The sequence below is a fragment of the Amblyomma maculatum genome, chromosome 1 (assembly GCF_055883805.1).
Source record: "Amblyomma maculatum isolate TAMU_Amacu chromosome 1, ASM5588380v1, whole genome shotgun sequence".
Taxonomy (NCBI): domain Eukaryota; kingdom Metazoa; phylum Arthropoda; class Arachnida; order Ixodida; family Ixodidae; genus Amblyomma; species Amblyomma maculatum.
In genome coordinates, this window is record NC_139344.1 from 325,504,511 (window position 1) to 325,522,297 (window position 17,787).

Below are 17,787 nucleotides of genomic sequence, written 5' to 3' on the forward strand. Positions count from 1 at the left end.
CGCCACAGCGTCAATGACACCCGTCTGCGGCTCCCTTTGCAGATCCTCGTTCGCGTACATGCACGTTACTATTCGCTTAATCACTAATCTTTTCTCACACATACTCATTATCATACAGTTAGACACTACCACATTATGTGGGAGACCACACGACATAGCTATAAAGCTCCATATTAGCCAAGCCGTAAGAACGTGCCGGCGTGACATAGGGGTCCTGACTCTGGATCCAAAGGATACCAGAGGATTTGGTTTCCATCTATCCCGCTCGTCTCAAAGGAGCTACCCAAATTGGCAGTTCCTGCGAAATCTGCCATGCCATGTGGTGTCGTGACGTCACACAACCCGCCGACCGATCAGTGCCTGGCAACATCATTTGCCACGTTCTTCGTCCGTCCAAGGGCGCGCATTTCGCTCCTTTTTCTCCTCCTCTCCAGTACGACCGACACAAGTGCACAAGGCACCGTCTGAACGACGTAGAACTGCTCTTATTTTCCGCAAGTGCAAGCTCGCGGTATCGTCAATGTGAGCTGTGCATGAGCATAGCGTCGAAAAACCTGCCAGTGCAATCCGTATTTCGACAACACTGTGGTGCTGTATCACCGAAAAAAACATCTAGCGAATGGAAAAATGAAGGCATATCTTCTAACAAGCAGACTCGTGAACGGCTTTCCATGGTCTTGACTGAGCGTGAGGTAGGACTTGTAGAGCGATATGGACGTCTGTAGGCGCGCCTAAGGATAACCATATGATTTCTGTGCAGTTGGTTTTTCGAAGATAACGTGAACTTGACCCACGGCGGCTATAGATATTTCATTAGATTCATATGTTTATGGTGATCATCTTATTATCTTTATTTTACTATTTTGTGCATGCTTTTGTGCGTTTATTTTATGTTATATTTACATATATCTTTGCCTTTTGTGATGTTTACGTTCCTTCCTGTTGCTAAGAGGTAGTTAAAGTCCAAACAACAGTCATATGCTGTTTGGACACTGACCGCATCATCGTTCACTCCTCGATGTCATTGCATCAGCCAACCTTTTTTCATTTATTTGACCACACCCTTCATCCATCATAACATTCCTTTTATGCCCTGAGGCAATACACTTCGCAAAAAAAAAAAAAGTCAGCGCTTCCACACTCTTTTTCTCTAGCCCCTCGTCTAAGTAGCACAATTACATCCTTTCGGAGAGGCATAGGGAGCAGCGTGTCAAATGGCAATTGTAGCTTGCGGCCCTACAAGATTAAAAAAATGAGAACGGCTGACAAAGTTGTAGTGGGAAGAGTTGTAAGCGAATGTAACGTATCCCAATTACGATGAAAAGGGAACTTACTTACATAACAAGCATATCGATAAGGGTGCGGCTGTGTCGCTCGGCGAGGCCGCTGGTTCGTGGGAGATAGGCGGTGGTAAGAATGTTTTATTGAGCAGGAACGGAGGGTATCTTGAACAACTTTGAATAGAAAGGAGCGGTCGCAATCTGTAAGGGGTTGACGGCGAGCACCTTAATATAAAATGGCGTCACGAAAAATACCGGAGGCATGGGGATTGCCCGCGTGATTGTATAGAGAATATGAAGTCTGTGGCAGCTGCAACCAATTTATTTCCGGCGACAGACTTGAGGTTCCGGTCGTCACTGTGGCGGCAAACCGCCCCATTATTTCTCTTCTATCTTCACCCATCTAGTCGCCCATCGTCATACCATGGATCTGATCTACTTCCACAGTTTTATTTGTCGGCTATCGTGATGATCGCTCGGTGGGCCCGGGTGGTACTGCGGACGAGGAAGAAGCGGGCAATGACGTGGACATGGCTCACGGTAGGCGCGCCGCTGTTGTTAACACCATCTTTTGGCCATCGGCCACGCTCTGTCATCACTAGCGGCAAGCCCCGTTACTGTGTTATCCGCTACAATAGTGTCGTATTGAAGACCGCGCGCGCATTACAAAATGGAATTGTAGTACTGGAAATCTGACAAAGCTTCCAACGCGTGTCCTCTGGAGGCGCGCGGCACATATTTTCCCTGCCCACAAAAGAATCCCTGAGTGCGCCAGATGGCGCCATGAAGGCAATCTGAATAGAGTCACTGGAAAATTTTCTCTAAAGCTGAGCACACACCTCCTCGTCAGGGCCGATCAGTGCGCGTACATCCTGAAAATTTTCACTCGTTAGTTGTTTTGCTATTATCTAAGGCGATCGCGTCTACGTATACGAAAGTTTATGCACCGCATGCGCTGTAAACGCGAGCGTGTCGAAGACGTCGGATGTTCCACTCGTCATTTGTAGCGATTTTAACATTGGCACTAAGTAATCGCGATGACTACCAGCATTTAAAAGCACTATACCGTTCATATGCGAACATCATGGTTATCAGCATCTGGAGACGTCGAGGCAAGCTGCATTGAGAGTGTTCTGCCCGAAGAAGGGTCACATTCTGCATATCTAATGTTTTTAGAAGTACCCGGGTTCGAACCCGACCTCGGTGGCTGCGTTTCGATGGAGGCGAAACGGAGTGGCGTCCGTGTGCTGTGCGATGTCAGTGCACGTTAAAGAACCCCAGGTGGTCTAAATTTCCGGAGTCCTCCACTACGGCGTCTCTCATAGCCTTAGTGGCTTTGGGACGTTAAACCCCACAAACCGACCGACCGACCGTTTTTAGAAGTCCGCGAAGCTCGTATGTGTTAGCACAACACTGAGAGCGATGATTTGACTGGGGCGAAGCAGATCTTGAAGGGCAGTCGGCAGGTGATTTTTTCCGACGAGTATCACCGAACGATGAACTTGTTAAACAAAACCATGCCATTGTTTTCCATTCTTTTTCCAATAAAACAAAACACAAAATCACACAGCGTTTGAGGTTTCTGCGAGATGGACACGCGTCTGAGACAGCCCGAGACAGCCGCTGACAATTGTTTTTTTCTATTTGCATACCGAAAGAGTGTGAGACAGACGCGATCTGATGAATTGGTGGCATATAATTTCTTCATCGTCTATCCGGCTTGCAATGAATCGCAAAGCACGTACGCGGAGCTCGCATTGTACTGCACAAGCTATGTTGGTTTGGTTTGTGGTGTTTAACGTCCCAAGGTGACTCAGTCTATGACAGACACCGTAGTGGAGAGCTCCGGAAATTCATTTGGGGTTCTCTGACGTGCACTGACATCGCACAGCACACGAGCTATAGGAAGCATACACCGAGGATGAGTCTTCGCTTTTTCTCTTCCTTCTACTGTTTTCGTCGCGGTCGTTCTTGGTGCCAGCCACAACGGGCACATAATGAAAATGCTTTCTACGTCACCCATATCTTCAATATCGACAACTTCATGCACATATATGCCCTCTTGAAAATCACTTCGTTGTAAAGGCAAGCTGCAAACAAATGAAAAACGACTTTGTGTTGGCGAATAGTTTTTTTCTTTTTTTTTCATCGAATACCCGCCTCGAATGGTTTGCTGTGAGCTCTAAACCGGCAAGGATTTCATGAAATGAAACGCCACGGTACTTGCTGTGCTTTACTTAACGTGCAAAACCGAACGTAGCAGCGACACATTTTGGCTGGCTACTCACTCCAGCAAATGCACTCTTCGAAGCGTCACCATTAAACTATTTCACTAAGCACATGACGGAAGCAAACTAAGAAACTGCTCCCTGCAAAGTTTACTTTTTGCTGCAACGGCCGTCACGGAGACGTTCCTTGTCGTCTGCATGTCGTCTGCTAGCTAGATGGTTCCAGAAGGTCCTCTGAGGGCGCTACGGCGCTCACGCTGGCGGACGAGGGCGCAAAACAAGTTTTTCAACAAATTCTAATACAAAAGATAAAACGAGAATGCTTGCTCTGACCTTAAAATTTGTATTTGAGACAGCATGCAAAAACTGTTTGATGTAGTATGTTGAATCCCATGCCTGCAAGCAGCCAAAAAACCATTAGCGGCAGGCAACGCTGTTCACAACACATGTGTATTTTTGTTATCGGTGCTGTTGCCGGTGGTGAACTGACGGTGTAATCGTTAGCGTGTAAGATAAAAGGAGCCCGTTATCCCTTGGTACTCCTCCTTTGGCGTACATGCTCATTGTTTGAATCTCTCGCCTGAGAACAGTCGTGCCATTAGTTTCATCAGACTGAAAGTTCCTCAAAAAGCAATGATTATTCGGCCACTTCTCAGAACTGATCGCTATGTTCGTACTTTCGGATTGCGAAGCCTCCATAGGTTGCCCGCAAAAATGAAGGCATGGCAAGCACACAGCTTCGGTGGCATCGAAAGCGTCTTACTTGAAGAGACAAGAGTTCCGCAACTGGCTTCCTCAAGCGATGTCCTGGTTAAAATCCATGCAGCCAGCGTGAACCCACTTGACATAGCGATGCTAGGTAACCGTGCACACTTTTCAATTCCCTGTAGACCATTTCTGAACGCAGCTTAAACGCGAGATCAACATGTGCTCGGAAAATTATTTTCCAGATGGATACGGAAAAAACGTTATAGACGTCCTGAGGACGCTTCAGTATTTTCCCAACAACAAGGAAAGATTTCCCATGGTCCTAGGGAGGGATTTTTCTGGGGAAGTCGTCGGTGTTGGGCATGGTGTCAAGCATATTCAAGTTGGAGACGAGGTGAGGATGTTGAGAAGAACAGAAGTTGGCGCGTACATTGTTGAACGTGCCCGTAAATTAATGCGGAAGACAGGGCTAGTTTTGCAATAATTAAGAAGCTAGCAGCACACCAGAAAGAAACAGCTGGAGACAGACAAGCGCTGAACTTACAACTAGATTTCGTTTGGGACTGTGGAAGAATAATAATGGTACAACCGCACAAATTAAAACGTACAAGATAAATAAGATGGGAACTTAACGCAACCTTAATCACAGTTCACCTTTGTATACTCAGGAATGTCATCTCTTTCTGTTCGAAAGAAAGAATAGAATACTGATGCGTGAAGCATGCCATCGGTTCGATGACGTCTCTTTCTTTTGCACTGGTTTTTGTCCAAGATTTTGCAGCCAGGAAAGTCTGATCTGCAGCAGGTTTGTTCTCACAACCAAAGACGGCAATGCTTTCTCGAATGCCCTGATGTAGTAGAACAACCAGTCTTGCCGGTGTACCAGTTTCACAATGTAACCGTATTTTGGGCACAATGACCTAATTATGTGCAACAAAAGGTGCTAATTATTTTGCACAGGCTTTGGCATCCTTTCTAGGTTCGTTGTTCTACACCGTCACATGTCTCACCAGGGCTGAAAAAAATCCACCTTTACATTGATTGGCCTTCTAGGCAACTATACTTAATTTTGTGTGAAATGTTGGTGCACGAGGTTGTGTGAGTGAGTTATTGTTGGCAGAGTGCGATAACCTGGTGCCTGGACTTTGGAAGGTTACAGTGGTTTAAATGTGGTAAGATATGTGAATGACTTTCTGACCATACTGGAAGCGACAATCCAACCACTTGACGGAACTACCAGGAGCATTATAACAGCTTTTGAAGAATGTTTGAACCCTCTGATTGTGACCCATAACTGCCTCTTAATGGAATCACTGATTTCGTGGGCTTAAGCCTCCACTTTTCTGATAACCACACTGTGTTGGTGCTACATACCTAAGGGGAAAAACCATTTCTGCAGCACAATTCGCTGCACTTAAAATTTGTAAAAAAAGGAACTACCAGGCTTCGGTTCCACTATGTCCTGAATAAGTCCTGCTTCTGCACAGTATAAGGAAGCATAATGGAACTCTCAGCCCTTCTAAGTGCTGCCAGCTACTCCAGTGGATTATTAGTGTCAGTCACTTGCAAAAAGTGTTCAGTGTGTTAAAAAAAAAGAAGGTCAAGTCATGAGTAGCAATGAGCAAAGGGCAGAAAAAGAAGTGGAAAGCAAGAAGTTATATTGATACCTTATATTCATAAGGTTTCACACATCTTTTCAAGAACGGTCCAGAAGGCCAACATAAAGATAATTTTTCAGCCCCAGTGAACCTTATGAAACTGCGTAAAGTGGTGAACCCAGAAAAGAAGTCAAGACCCTGATACAAAATAAAGCATAAACAACTGTCTGTTGTAAGCGACCGTGGTGTTTTGTTCGAAATAATAACGTAGCAGTAACAGGTATATCAACCAGACTGGTCGATGTCTTAACGAAAGATTATACTAGCATCACTGTAATGTAAGCTCTACTGCATTAGAGTTTCTGACAAAGCATAGCCATCACAAACACAAATCTGCCTGTCAATCCGACTTTTGTAGCTGCAAACTTTTGACCAAAGGCCAGTACAAAACAGAAAGGGGGATCACTGAAGCTAAGGCATTAGCTCGTGCAGGGGCCTCATGCATCAGCACTTCATCTACTCTTTCAAAAAAAGATGAAATTTTTGGGGAAGGTGGCCTGTGATTAAGGTTGCAGGAAGGTCCCTATCCTATCCTCTTTGTATGCGTTGGTTTGTGCAGTTGCACCATATTCATTCTGCAACACTCCTGAACAAAATTTGGCTGTCTCTATCTTTCTGGCGCACTGCTCCCTAAGTGTGATAATACCTGTAGGGATAAAGGTACGCACAATAATGTGACAGTGTTCAGCACTGGCCCTTGTGTTATCTACTGTTTTATATCGTAACAATGATTGTGGCAGTTCTTACTTCAGTTTCCAATGCAAATCATTGCACTTCTTCTGAATATAGTGCTGGAAACAGTGACGGAGTACATACAGTGAAGCATAAACTAGGCCTGTACCAGTCACCGCGAAGTATCGCATCAACTAGTCGCCAAACCACTGTTGTGTGAGACTTGAAAAACTACACTTCTTCCGAGTGTGTTATGCCATCATTGCATCATTTTGCTTGATCCTCGCTTCCTTCCTCTTGAGACTTAGCTCGCTTTGTGGTTTGCATTGTGGTACACAGTAGAGTTTCCTTTGCAGGTGTGGGGTGCTACCTTGGCTGGCCGTCAGGGGTCTCATGCAGAGTACATTGCGGTACCTGCGAGCATTGTATGTACTTTACTCTTCACGCATGCTGCTGCAGCCAATGGCAGTATTTTTAGATAAAGTGTTTACACGAGTGCTCTTTGCTGTACAGATATCAAAGAAGCCAAAGACTAAGGACCACCTGCAGTGTGCAGCCTTACCCTATGCAGGTTTAACAGCATGGGCCGGCATCCGTACTGTGGGCAACCTCAGCCGATACACCACTCGAAGTAAAAGGCAAGTCCAAAACAGCATCTTCACACAAATTGTAGGGACGCTAAGCATCAGCAGTAAAAGCATGTGAATGCTTTCTGCAAACTACAGTGTGGAGAGACATTACATGGAAAAACAGCAGATCTGAGAGCCTTTGAACTTTGACTTATGTTTCGTACTCCAAATTACCAGGATTGCACTAATCCTCTATATTTTTATTTTATAATTTGTTCTTCGCTACCATATTTTGCAAAGGTAGTATGCTTTCTAAGAAAACTTCTGCTGTGTACAACCCAGAGCCCATTATACTTTGTGGCACGGGCAGAGGCTCTTTATTTTTCTATCCTTTTGCATGCCTCAGCATAATATATGTGTACAACCCAGGTGGAAATCTTAACTAGTTATGCTGGTTTACGAAGCAATCCTTAGTTGGTTCACATACGATTCAGTAGTCCACTCCACTGATTCCACTCCACTAATGAGTGGAACAACCGACCCCTGAGTTGTGCATCGTCTCTGATTCCCTCATATCTTCTATCTCTTCTTTTTGTGATAGATGCTTAGTCTTGGGAGCCTCTGGAGGCGTTGGAACCTTTGCAGTGCAGGTACATTTTACTTTTGCTCTATCCATTACTACTTGTGGCTCTGGCCTTATTCCGCACCTGCCTTTTTGAAGCACATTTGTGCGTAAGCCTGCCTAGAACTGCATCACTTTCTTTCATGAATGTGGGTAAAAGTTGTATTAGTTTTGCATTGTGTTGCACACCTGTATGTTGTTCAATATGGTGGCCAGCAGCTCTGCAATATGAGTGTCTTGATTATTTTCCATAGCTCATTAGCAGGCATTGTTGCACGCTTTGCCTTTGCAGCTTCTGAAAGCTTGGAATGGGATTGTCACTGCCACGTGTAGCACTGGAGCGGCAGAGCTGGTTTCAAAGCTTGGCGCAGATAACGTCATTGACTACATGGCGCCAGACTACGAGGCTCAGCTACTGCAAGGCCCCAGGTGTGTGTTGGTAGCTTTGGCAGCACTCCTCGGGCAGCATTGCAGCTAATACCCTCATGGATGCTACGTAGAAAAAAATAGTGTGCACCGGTTTACACAAATTCCAGCAGTGCCACATAGCCTGGCGTGCTGTGCAACATGTGCCCAGTGAGTTAGTTTGCTATGCGGATGAAAAGAGAATGTAGCAGAGAGGGGGGACTACAAAAAAATAATAATAATAAATAAATAAAATGCTGAGAGTACAGCAGAACAAGTGTTGCATGCACAGGTTTTGTACCTTGCCAAGAATAATAGGAATGTGTGGCTGGCCTTCCGGTTTACACGTAATTGGGCACATTCTGCTGTTCAGGCCGAACAGCTAATATTTTAGGATTATGAGGGTTGCAATCAATCCGCTTCAAAACAGTGAGCAGATATGTTCTCCTACAAATGCAAAAAGTAACTAACAGAGAATAGGCTGAAACCTACAGCTACTCACTAATTGGTAAAGGTGCTTCAGCAGGATTTCTGGAGACATCCTTTGTAACTGCTTTTTCCTCGCAAGTTCTGCCTTTGTTGTGCTTGTTTCATTGCCACTTTGCTATTTGGATAGTTAGGTGCATTTGTGCTACCTGGTATTCCCACCTTTTGTGATAAACACTCACGAGGGACATATAATCCAGTGCTCATACTAGGTGGACTCTCAGCACACCAAAACAAAAGGCAATGTCACACGTATGATACAACTGGGACACCTGCAAAGGTCAGTTATGTGGGCACCTGAAGAATTGGCCATCTTACAGAAGATCCCATACTTTGTCAACAACCATGAGATGTTAGCCCTTCTGTAGGTGCTTTAGTGAACAGCCAGAAAATCTGGCTAAAACTCTCTGCAAGGGGGCCAAGAAAACAAAAAGTGGTAGCGTCATGTTTGGCTACAATTTGCATGACTCACACCCCTGCCATACAAATTAGACGGCACAAGAAGCACATGGAAGAACCAAAACATGGGTACTGACTTGCAGTTTGGTGGTTTTGTGATTCTGTCTGCCTTGGCCGAGTTATTTGCTTGAACATCCAATTTACCCGGTTACCCATATTAGGTGCCTTACATCAAGTATGCACTGGCTAAGCTCGGGTGCGCTCGAAACTTTGCTCTTACCTGTATGTACTCTTCTAGAGATCTGACACAGAGTTAGTGGGACGTTTATTTTCTTTTTTTTTTTTTTTTTTTTTGTAGTAGGTGACACCAAGAATAGTCAAGAAAGAAGATAGTCAAAATAGCCGAGGAGTTCTATACAGATCTCTACAGTAGCCAAAGTAGTCAGGACCGTAATGAGATTGGCGGTAGAGAAAAACAGTCAGACGTTCCACCAGTGACGAAGGACGAGGTCAAGAAAGCACTAGAAACTATGAAAAGGGGGAAATCAGCTGGAGAGAATCAGATAACTACAGATGTGCTGAAGGACGGGGGGGATATCGTGCTAGAAAAACTGGCCACCCTGTATACGCAGTGCCTGGTGTCATCGACGGTACCGGAACCATGGAAGAACGCAAACATTATCCTCATTCACAAGAAAGGGGACTCTAAGGACCTTAAAATTACAGACCAATCAGCTTACTGTCTGTTACGTATAAGGTATTTACTAAGGTAATCACTAATAGAATCAGAACAACCTTAGACTGCAATCAAGCAAAGGATCAAGCAGGGTTTCGGAAACGGTACTCTACTATCGATCATATCCATACCATCAATCAGGTGATAGAAAAATGCTCGGAATATAACCAGCCCTTATACATAGCATTCATTGATTACGAAAAAGCATTTGACTCAGTTGAAACCTCGGCGGTGATGCAGGCATTGCGAAATCAGGGGGTAGACGAGCCATACGTGAAAGTGCTGGAAGATATATATAGTGGCTGCACAGCAACCATAGTTCTGCATAAAGAAAGTAATGAAATTCCCATAAAGAAAGGTGTTAGGCAAGGAGACACAACCTCCCCAGTACTATTCACAGCTTGTTTAGAGGAAGTATTCAGAGACTTGGAATGGGAGCAGTTAGGGATAAGGGTAGATGGAGAATACCTCAGTAATCTGCGATTTGCTGATGACATTGCCTTGCTAAGCAACTCGGGGGATGAACTGCAAATAATGATTGATGACCTAGACAGAAAAAGTAGAAAGGTAGGCTTGAAAATCAATATGCAGAAGACTAAGGTAATGTTCAACAGCCTCGGGAAGGAACAGCAGTTTACATTAGGTAGCGAAATACTGGAAGTAGTAGGTGAATATGTCTACTTAGGACAGGTAGTAACTGCAGATCCGGACCATGAAAAGGAAATAACGAGAAGAATAAGATTGGCATGGAGCGCATTTGGCAAGCACTCGCAGATTATGACTAGCAGCTTACCGGTATCGCTCAAGAGGAAAGTATACAACGGTTGTATCTTGCCTGTACTCACCTATGGGGCTGAAACGTGGAGGCTAACCAAGAGAGTTCTACTTAAGTTGAGTACAACCCAGAGGGCTATGGAACGAAAAATGGTAGGGGTAACATTAGGAGATAGAAAGCGTGCAGAGTGGGTCAGAGAAATAACTCAAGTTACCGACATTCTAGTGGAAATTAAGAAGAAGAAATGGACATGGGCAGGACATGTGGTGCGAAGAGAGGATAACCGATGGTCGCTGAGGGTAACAAACTGGATTCCAAGGGAAGGAAAGTGTAGCAGGGGGCGGCAGAAAGTTAGGTGGGCGGATGAGATTAAGAAGTTCGCAGGGGTCAAGTGGATGCAGCTAGCACAGAACCGGGTTAAGTGGAGAAATATGGGAGAGGCCTTCGTCCTGCAGTGGGTATAATCAGGCTGATGATGATGATGATGACACCAAGAAGGCATGTATGAGTCAGTAATTTTCACGTCAATTTTGTCTCCTGCTCCCATTTTTACTGATAATGCATGTATTACAGCAAGCATATGAATAAAGACCACGAAATTTGGAACTGCAATGGGATTGTCATATAGGTGTTGTAAAACAAACATGATAAGTGTGAAGGAGTTGGGTTCCTCCTTACATCATAGCATGGGCATGTGTCTTGCTTATGTACCCATTCAGCTTCTGAACCTCATTTTCCTATTGCCAAGTAAATTTTAATGTTGTGATTAGGATGGCAATTAAACACACACACTTCACAAAATCTGTTTATGCAAATTCACTGATAGCAGACCACTGAGTAGCACAGTAATTTCCCTCTTTTAGAAGAGGTTCATTTGACTATGCCGGTGAAGCTAACCATGGCAGAAAAGAAACAGTATTTTATCACAACATGTGCAGCACACACCCTGCCCCTCTGTCAATGGGGAAACATTGAGCACTGCCATGCAGTGTCAGTTTATCAGCACAACGGCAAAACACACATTCGTTTTTCACCGAATGTTTGTTAGCCCTATGGCCTTTTTCTATGTCTGCAATTCACAAGATGGTTCCTAAGCACAGTGGTTGTGAAATGGTTGAGACTTCATGAACGAAAAGGGTTGAAAGCTCAGGAAACCTCATTTTAAAGTTATCCTAGATTGGTAGGTAAACCTTGTGAAGAATTGAACGAGCATTTCTAGAAAGAAAGCGCGCCATAAATGTCAAGTTTCCATGGTGACTCACCTGGCACTTTTTCTTAGTAAAAGTGGTAGTGGTGGTTTTGAGATAAGTTCATTAACTGCAACCTGTCAGTTGCGTTTGACAAAGGGCAATACCAAAAGCATGACACAGCAAGATACCATGTGCCTGCAATCTTATATTTGGAATGGCTATAATTACCAAGCGTCAAATGTACAAACAGGTGCAGACACTAAATTTTTCTTAGGGTGCTTTTGCTTTGGAATGATGCATATGACATGTAGGTGAATTTAACCGGCAATCCACGGTTAGAAATGCCATACGCATACTCAGAAAGCAGAAAAATTATAAAAGGCACTTGATTACATTACTTGTGGGCAGTGTGACAGCATCATGTTTTTCTGTCATGCTTTCATTGTTGCATTTGCAGACCCCTATATGTTTTCCTGCACACAACCAGGCATCTCTTCAGGCCATCCAGCTGTTGGTTAGACATACCCCAGAAGGTGTCTAGAAGTAGCGACTAGTATGCAATGAAGATAGATCGAAATGTATTGTTGTTACTTCCTATCGGTGACATGTTCCTCCAGCCAGTTAGGCCTGGTGAAGTCGCTACCCTGCAGCCTGTGGGAACTCTTCCATTCTGGCGACGTCACTTCCCACCAACCACTTAGCAAATTTCATTAAAGGTGCCGCATTTTTTTAATGATCGTGTCTGTAGTGTGTTGACGCTATCAGGTGTATTAACAGAGTATATTAATGCACTGATGGAATTTATTAATGTGACAGCGTTACACTAAACAAAACTTTATTTCTGTACCCCTCTAAGCCATCAAAACAATTCCTAAGGCATTTTCCCCTGTGTCATTGCAAATTTTCGCTACAGCTATGCTGATACAAAATATCATCTGGTGTGTTAGTTCTGAGTAGCATGAATTAGGGACACTGCAATGTCCCTAATTCATGCCTTTAAATTTGCATTAGTGCCACAAATAAGCTCAGTAAACTTTTGTTTTTTCTTCAAGCAGAGTTTGAGTAGCTGAGTGCAATAACCAGTGATCAATCATAGTCAGGCATATCACATGCACGGCTGCTTATTCATTCACATAAGAAATGGGACAGGTAGAGTAACGGGATGGAGAGAAAAGAGAACATGCAGGTTCAACACTGCAAAAAAAAAGAGGCAGCAGTGGTTGTGACACATTGCTGGCCCAATTGTGGCATTCCACTTCATGACTTCCGCTACCATTATGTGGGACATGAATGTGCTCACTCAGGTGCAAGTTTCTTGGATGGCTGGGAATGCCAGATAAATCAATAAACATATTCAACTTCACCACATAAATGGAAGCACCGATGAGATGGGTTTGTACTAAATAGTTCTTTCCAGCAGTAGCAAGCTGTAGCCATCTTCAGTTTCAAAGTACCCAAGTACTATTAAATATTTGCATGTAATTGCAGTGGAATCAGGAGATAGAGAATGCGCATTTCTTGCATCTGTGTTAAAGTGCACTGGCTGCTACAAGTTCTTAATGCAAGAATACATTTAACAACTCCATTTTCAATTCCAATAAGTTTGCCACGGTTCCATCCACCAAGGTTACAGGACATCCATAGGTGCAGTAGCGAGGTTCAAAGGAGTTCCGAAATTTTGTGTCGTTCTTGTTCTAAGTATTACTTCAGGTATCCTCAAGTGAAGCAGTACTAACCGTGAACATTTTTTTTAAATACTGCCTGCAATAACGACACTGCGAGGGTACAAAGTTGCTAGTCTGGGAGAGTTTCTAGCGTGTGTGCGCCAGCACTAAGGACTGCCGCTGGACAGTCGTTCAAACAAGCATTGCGGTGGCGGTGCCAAATGGCGCCGCATGTCCACAGGGTGACCAGATTTTGAAATCACAATGGTTGCCACTGTTCATGCACGAACCACTCAAAAGTCACAATTGTTAACCTACTTCCAGCCACTACCAGAAGTGCATCTTGCATTGATTACTTCTTCGCATGACATATTTGATGTAACCAGCATAAACTATGTGTCTTACTTCAGTTACCACATGCTGTTACTAGCTCTCCTGCATGACAGCACAGAGCACACTTGTGATTCAAAATATTTTTTTCCTCAAAAACTGTATACTTTGTTTATGGCAACCGAACAAGGCTCAGCATGAATGCATTCCTGCAGTAGAATAATCTAGGCGTAGTATGGACTAAACTGCTAATTTTATTTCATTTCAGGGTTTTAGTTGTTTTCTAACGTTGTCTAAGCTTTGTATTCAACCTGTGGATTGCACATGACTACACTTCTGCAGGTATGACTTCATCCTGGACTGTGTCGGTGCTCACCAAGGCATGTCTCCAACCAAGCTCCTTCACAGGGGTCGTCTCTCAACCTATGTCACAGTTGTGTCACCAGTGCTAAGGAACACCGACGATTTGGGGCTTGTGTCGGGAACAGCACTGTCTGCCTTTCAGGCCCTGCAGCTTACAGCCAAGGTGAGGGGCCAACCGTCCATTCATTACATGCTTTCAGGCTTGGGATAGCCTGCAATGAATCTATGGAAAACTGTCGCATCCAATCTGGGATTACTGACAGCTTGAGGCGACATGTTGTGCTGTTTCGAGATTACCTAGCGCTCGTCAGGCTAATTCATCCGAATGTCATTGCCTCAGTGCTTTTTGGCTGTGGTGCTTGTGCTGAGCCCTAGATTGCAGGGTTGAATCTTGGCTGTATCACATTTTGTTGCATGTATTGTGGTCAGCAGAGCTCCTTCCTGCTTGCCCATGGCCATGACTCCCTCCGACTGGGAGCCGCGACAGCATGCTAGGGACAGCCAGTAGTGTTTGCCTTTGAGGTTCCTGGTGTGGCTCTTTCTGTGCATTTCAGCTGAAGTTGTTCATGTGATTCAATGCTTTGTGCCCATGAGGCACCTCCCAAGAGTTAGAGGATCCCGACCAGCATTTTAGTGTATTTAATGTACCATGCAGAATTGACTAAGAGCAGCACCAGTGTATGGGCCTCTAATCCAAGGCCTGTAATCCGAGTGTATGGTAAAGACCAGCTACAAAGTGAAATGGCTAAGAAGAGCACCAGTGCAACTTATCTGTTTGTAAATTTTGGCCTCATTGCACGCAGTGCCGCAAGTATTGTTAGGTTTTAACAGGAATTTCAAGTGCATTGGATGAAAGTGGAACAACTTACTGAAACTAAACACCTCTACTCATACAGAGCATAAGAGTGCAAAGTAAAGCATGCGAGCATTGGTCTACAACCAGCATTTCTATATTTCCTTTCCTTCTTACATGATGCCAATCTAGAGTGGACATAATCGCTTTGTGTGCAGCTGAGGAGGAGCTGTGTTGCCTGCAGCGAGCTTATGCAAAGTGATCCTGCTGGCATTCATTTGTCCCATGAAATTGAGCAATTTGTGTTGACAAAGTAGCAAACTTGGTGCTCGTTGCACTTCTACAGCTTTTTCTCTCTCTCCGAGTGAACTGCTCGCCAGCAATTGCCTTGCAGTAGAGTTGTGATGATGTGATCACTGTGTCACCAACCAGCAAAAGTACAAACTTCTGACAGGTGTCCGATACAGTTGGCATGGTTTCGTTTTCAGTTTATTGAACCTTTTTCTCTGCACCTTGCAGGAACTGCTGGATGGCCGCAGTGCACGTTGGGCTTTCTTCTGCACCAATGCAGATGCTCTGAAGGATATGGCAGAGCTTGTCGACCTTGGCAAGGTGGGCTGTTGTAAAGCGAACCTCACCAAAGCCTAGTCACTGGCAGCCTGTCATTATGGTGGCCAAGGTATTTGCAGTACACGGTCCTCCATTAGTTGTAACTGTTGCTGCCTTACACCCTGCGCATGCACTAAAAGAATGGTTTTTGAAAGAACTAATGCCTGCAGTGAAGAAATTCGAACAAGTTGGTAGGAATATATAGCTTACTATAGAGCGCAGCAACACTGACAGATAGAGAAGAGACGCAGTGGACGCCCGTTGTGTCGCTGCGCTCTTGTAAGCTATGTGTAATCCACGCAGAAAGTTGGCCCATTTTTTGCAGCTCTAACAAATGGCAAAGATGATGCTCCCTCAATGCAGTATGTTCCGGACAGGTTGCTCTTGCCCACAAATCTGTAAGGGCAGTAGTAGTACAACCCGGCATTTGGTTGGTATATAAAGCAGTGACTTGTAGAAAACCATTGCAGGATTTCACCTACTGCTGCCCCCTTGCAGATAACTCCTGTTGTGAGCAGCCCCTTTGCTTTCACGGAGATTCCCGAAGCCTACCGGAAGATGAAAGAAGGCCACGCGAGGGGAAAGATTGTCATCTCGACGGTTGGGCAACAAGGACCTATGGGCAAGCTGCAAATGGCGTGATCTGGGACCTCACGGACTGTACATGAAGAGGGGCCCATAGAAGGGTTTATACAGAAGTCACGAAAAAGTTCCATATTCGCAATGCCTGGGACTATGGCCTGACAGTGCAAGCCTGACTGTGCGAGTCACAGAAAAGAGCAGACTTTATTTTGAGACTTGGTGTTCAGGCTGCAAAGAAAATTAGCATTATTGTGGCTTCAGAGTTCTAAAAGCTTATGCTGATACCTGTGAGGAATGTTTAGAATACTGTTAGTTGTTTGAAAATGCAAGACGAGTTTGATGTTGTATAGAATAACAGAATGTGTTTCAAAGTGCTTTAACAGATTGCGTGCAATTTCATTGTGTAAGCATGCAACCAGCATCAAATGCTGATGAGACAAGCAATGAGATCACGCCTGTGGGAGGAATAATAATAGCATACATGATCTGCACTTTTGATGCTGTCTGGCCAGCTGTACCAAAGTGTTAATTCAGCCCACCTGTATTTCCACTGCAGCAACTAGTATTGTTTTTCTTACATTTAAGTTATACAGTTTGCATTTCATTTGATGCTGATAATACATAATAAACTGGTTCTGCTTCACAAGAGGCAGACAAACAATGATGACCTACATACTTTCTACTATAAACTCCATAATAAGGTAAGTTGATGTCGGTAAATTCTCTCTCAAGGAAAAGAAATTGAGTAGATGTTACCAAAAACAATGCCTTTTTTTTTTTTTCACTTAAAATTGTGGTGCACACACCTGTGGTTATCTATTATTTACTTTCCACACTAGAAGTACCAATGGACATTCTCGACAGTGCCGCTATACGAATTGCCCAAATAAATAAAGATGCTTGGAGTGTGATGCAATGCAATCACAGACTTCGCTAATGTCAGCTGCTGTCATTTCTCCATGAGTGGCAGCCAACTCAGGCCCTCGTTCCTAGTGCTGCATTTGGTAAACCGGCAGGCTATCGGAATGTCTGCTGCAGATGGGAGGCTTGATAGTTGTCTCTTTCGAAGGCGTACACATCCTATAACACAGACGTGGTGCCAGCCCCAAGCAACCACTGGCTCTTGTGCAGTGTAGGACTGCTACTCCACATCAGGCACCACTACTCGAAATAGTGCTTGAACCATTCTGATGCAATATATAGTAAAACCACGTTAATTCGAACTTCACAGAACTGGAAAAAAAGCTTCAAATTGCAGTTTGAATTATTGAGTGGCCCCCGAAAAACTGACAAGAACCACTTGCGAAAATTGGGCTATGATTGGCTGCTTTTTAGATAAGAACTGTGCAATAGTAACTATTTTTCACATTTCCATCAGTGCTTTCTCACATACACACCGTCAGAAGCGCCAAAGCAGAACTGTTTGAGAATGGTAAGGGCTTCTTTGGCATCCTTCATGGCGTGACAAGGTAGCGGCGGTTCCCCCTCACAAGCAGCCTGTGGTGAGCGGCACTTGATAAACGCATATCTTTGAAGCAGTAGAAGAACCACGTGGATAGAAGTGACAGAAAATACCGCCAATGGTCGTCGGAAACGTCGGAAAGCAACTGCGATCGGCTAGCAGGCTGAAGCGCAGCCAGTGGCTGTCGCCACCACAGACTGGCGCGAACGGCGCAAAGCCCATAAAATCAAAATAGAAGCTATGTAGTCGGCCTACT

At 44.4% G+C, this 17,787-nt stretch overlaps 1 protein-coding gene across 1 annotated transcript; it reads left to right on the forward strand.

Annotated features, from left to right (window-relative positions):
- The first annotated feature begins 3,962 nt into the window (after window positions 1–3,962).
- On the forward strand, window positions 3,963–17,005 carry LOC146207328 (NAD(P)H oxidoreductase RTN4IP1, mitochondrial-like). Its single transcript, XM_084585715.1, has 9 exons — window positions 3,963–4,367; window positions 4,459–4,610; window positions 6,903–6,971; window positions 7,060–7,184; window positions 7,717–7,765; window positions 8,030–8,166; window positions 14,065–14,248; window positions 15,398–15,490; window positions 15,986–17,005. Exons 1-9 carry the CDS (start codon window positions 4,142–4,144, stop codon window positions 16,127–16,129), a joined length of 1,179 nt encoding a protein of 392 aa, XP_084441841.1. The 5' UTR covers window positions 3,963–4,141; the 3' UTR covers window positions 16,130–17,005.
- Window positions 17,006–17,787: the final 782 nt, after the last annotated feature.

Coding starts and splice junctions, on each gene's coding strand:
- LOC146207328 (XM_084585715.1), top strand. CDS start 4,142: ATGATTATTCGGCCACTTCTCAGAACTGATCGCTATGTTCGTACTTTC. Junction 7,185..7,716: donor TACACCACTCGAAGTAAAAG/GCAAGTCCAAAA, acceptor TTTTTGTGATAG/ATGCTTAGTCTTGGGAGCCT. Junction 14,249..15,397: donor CCCTGCAGCTTACAGCCAAG/GTGAGGGGCCAA, acceptor TGCACCTTGCAG/GAACTGCTGGATGGCCGCAG.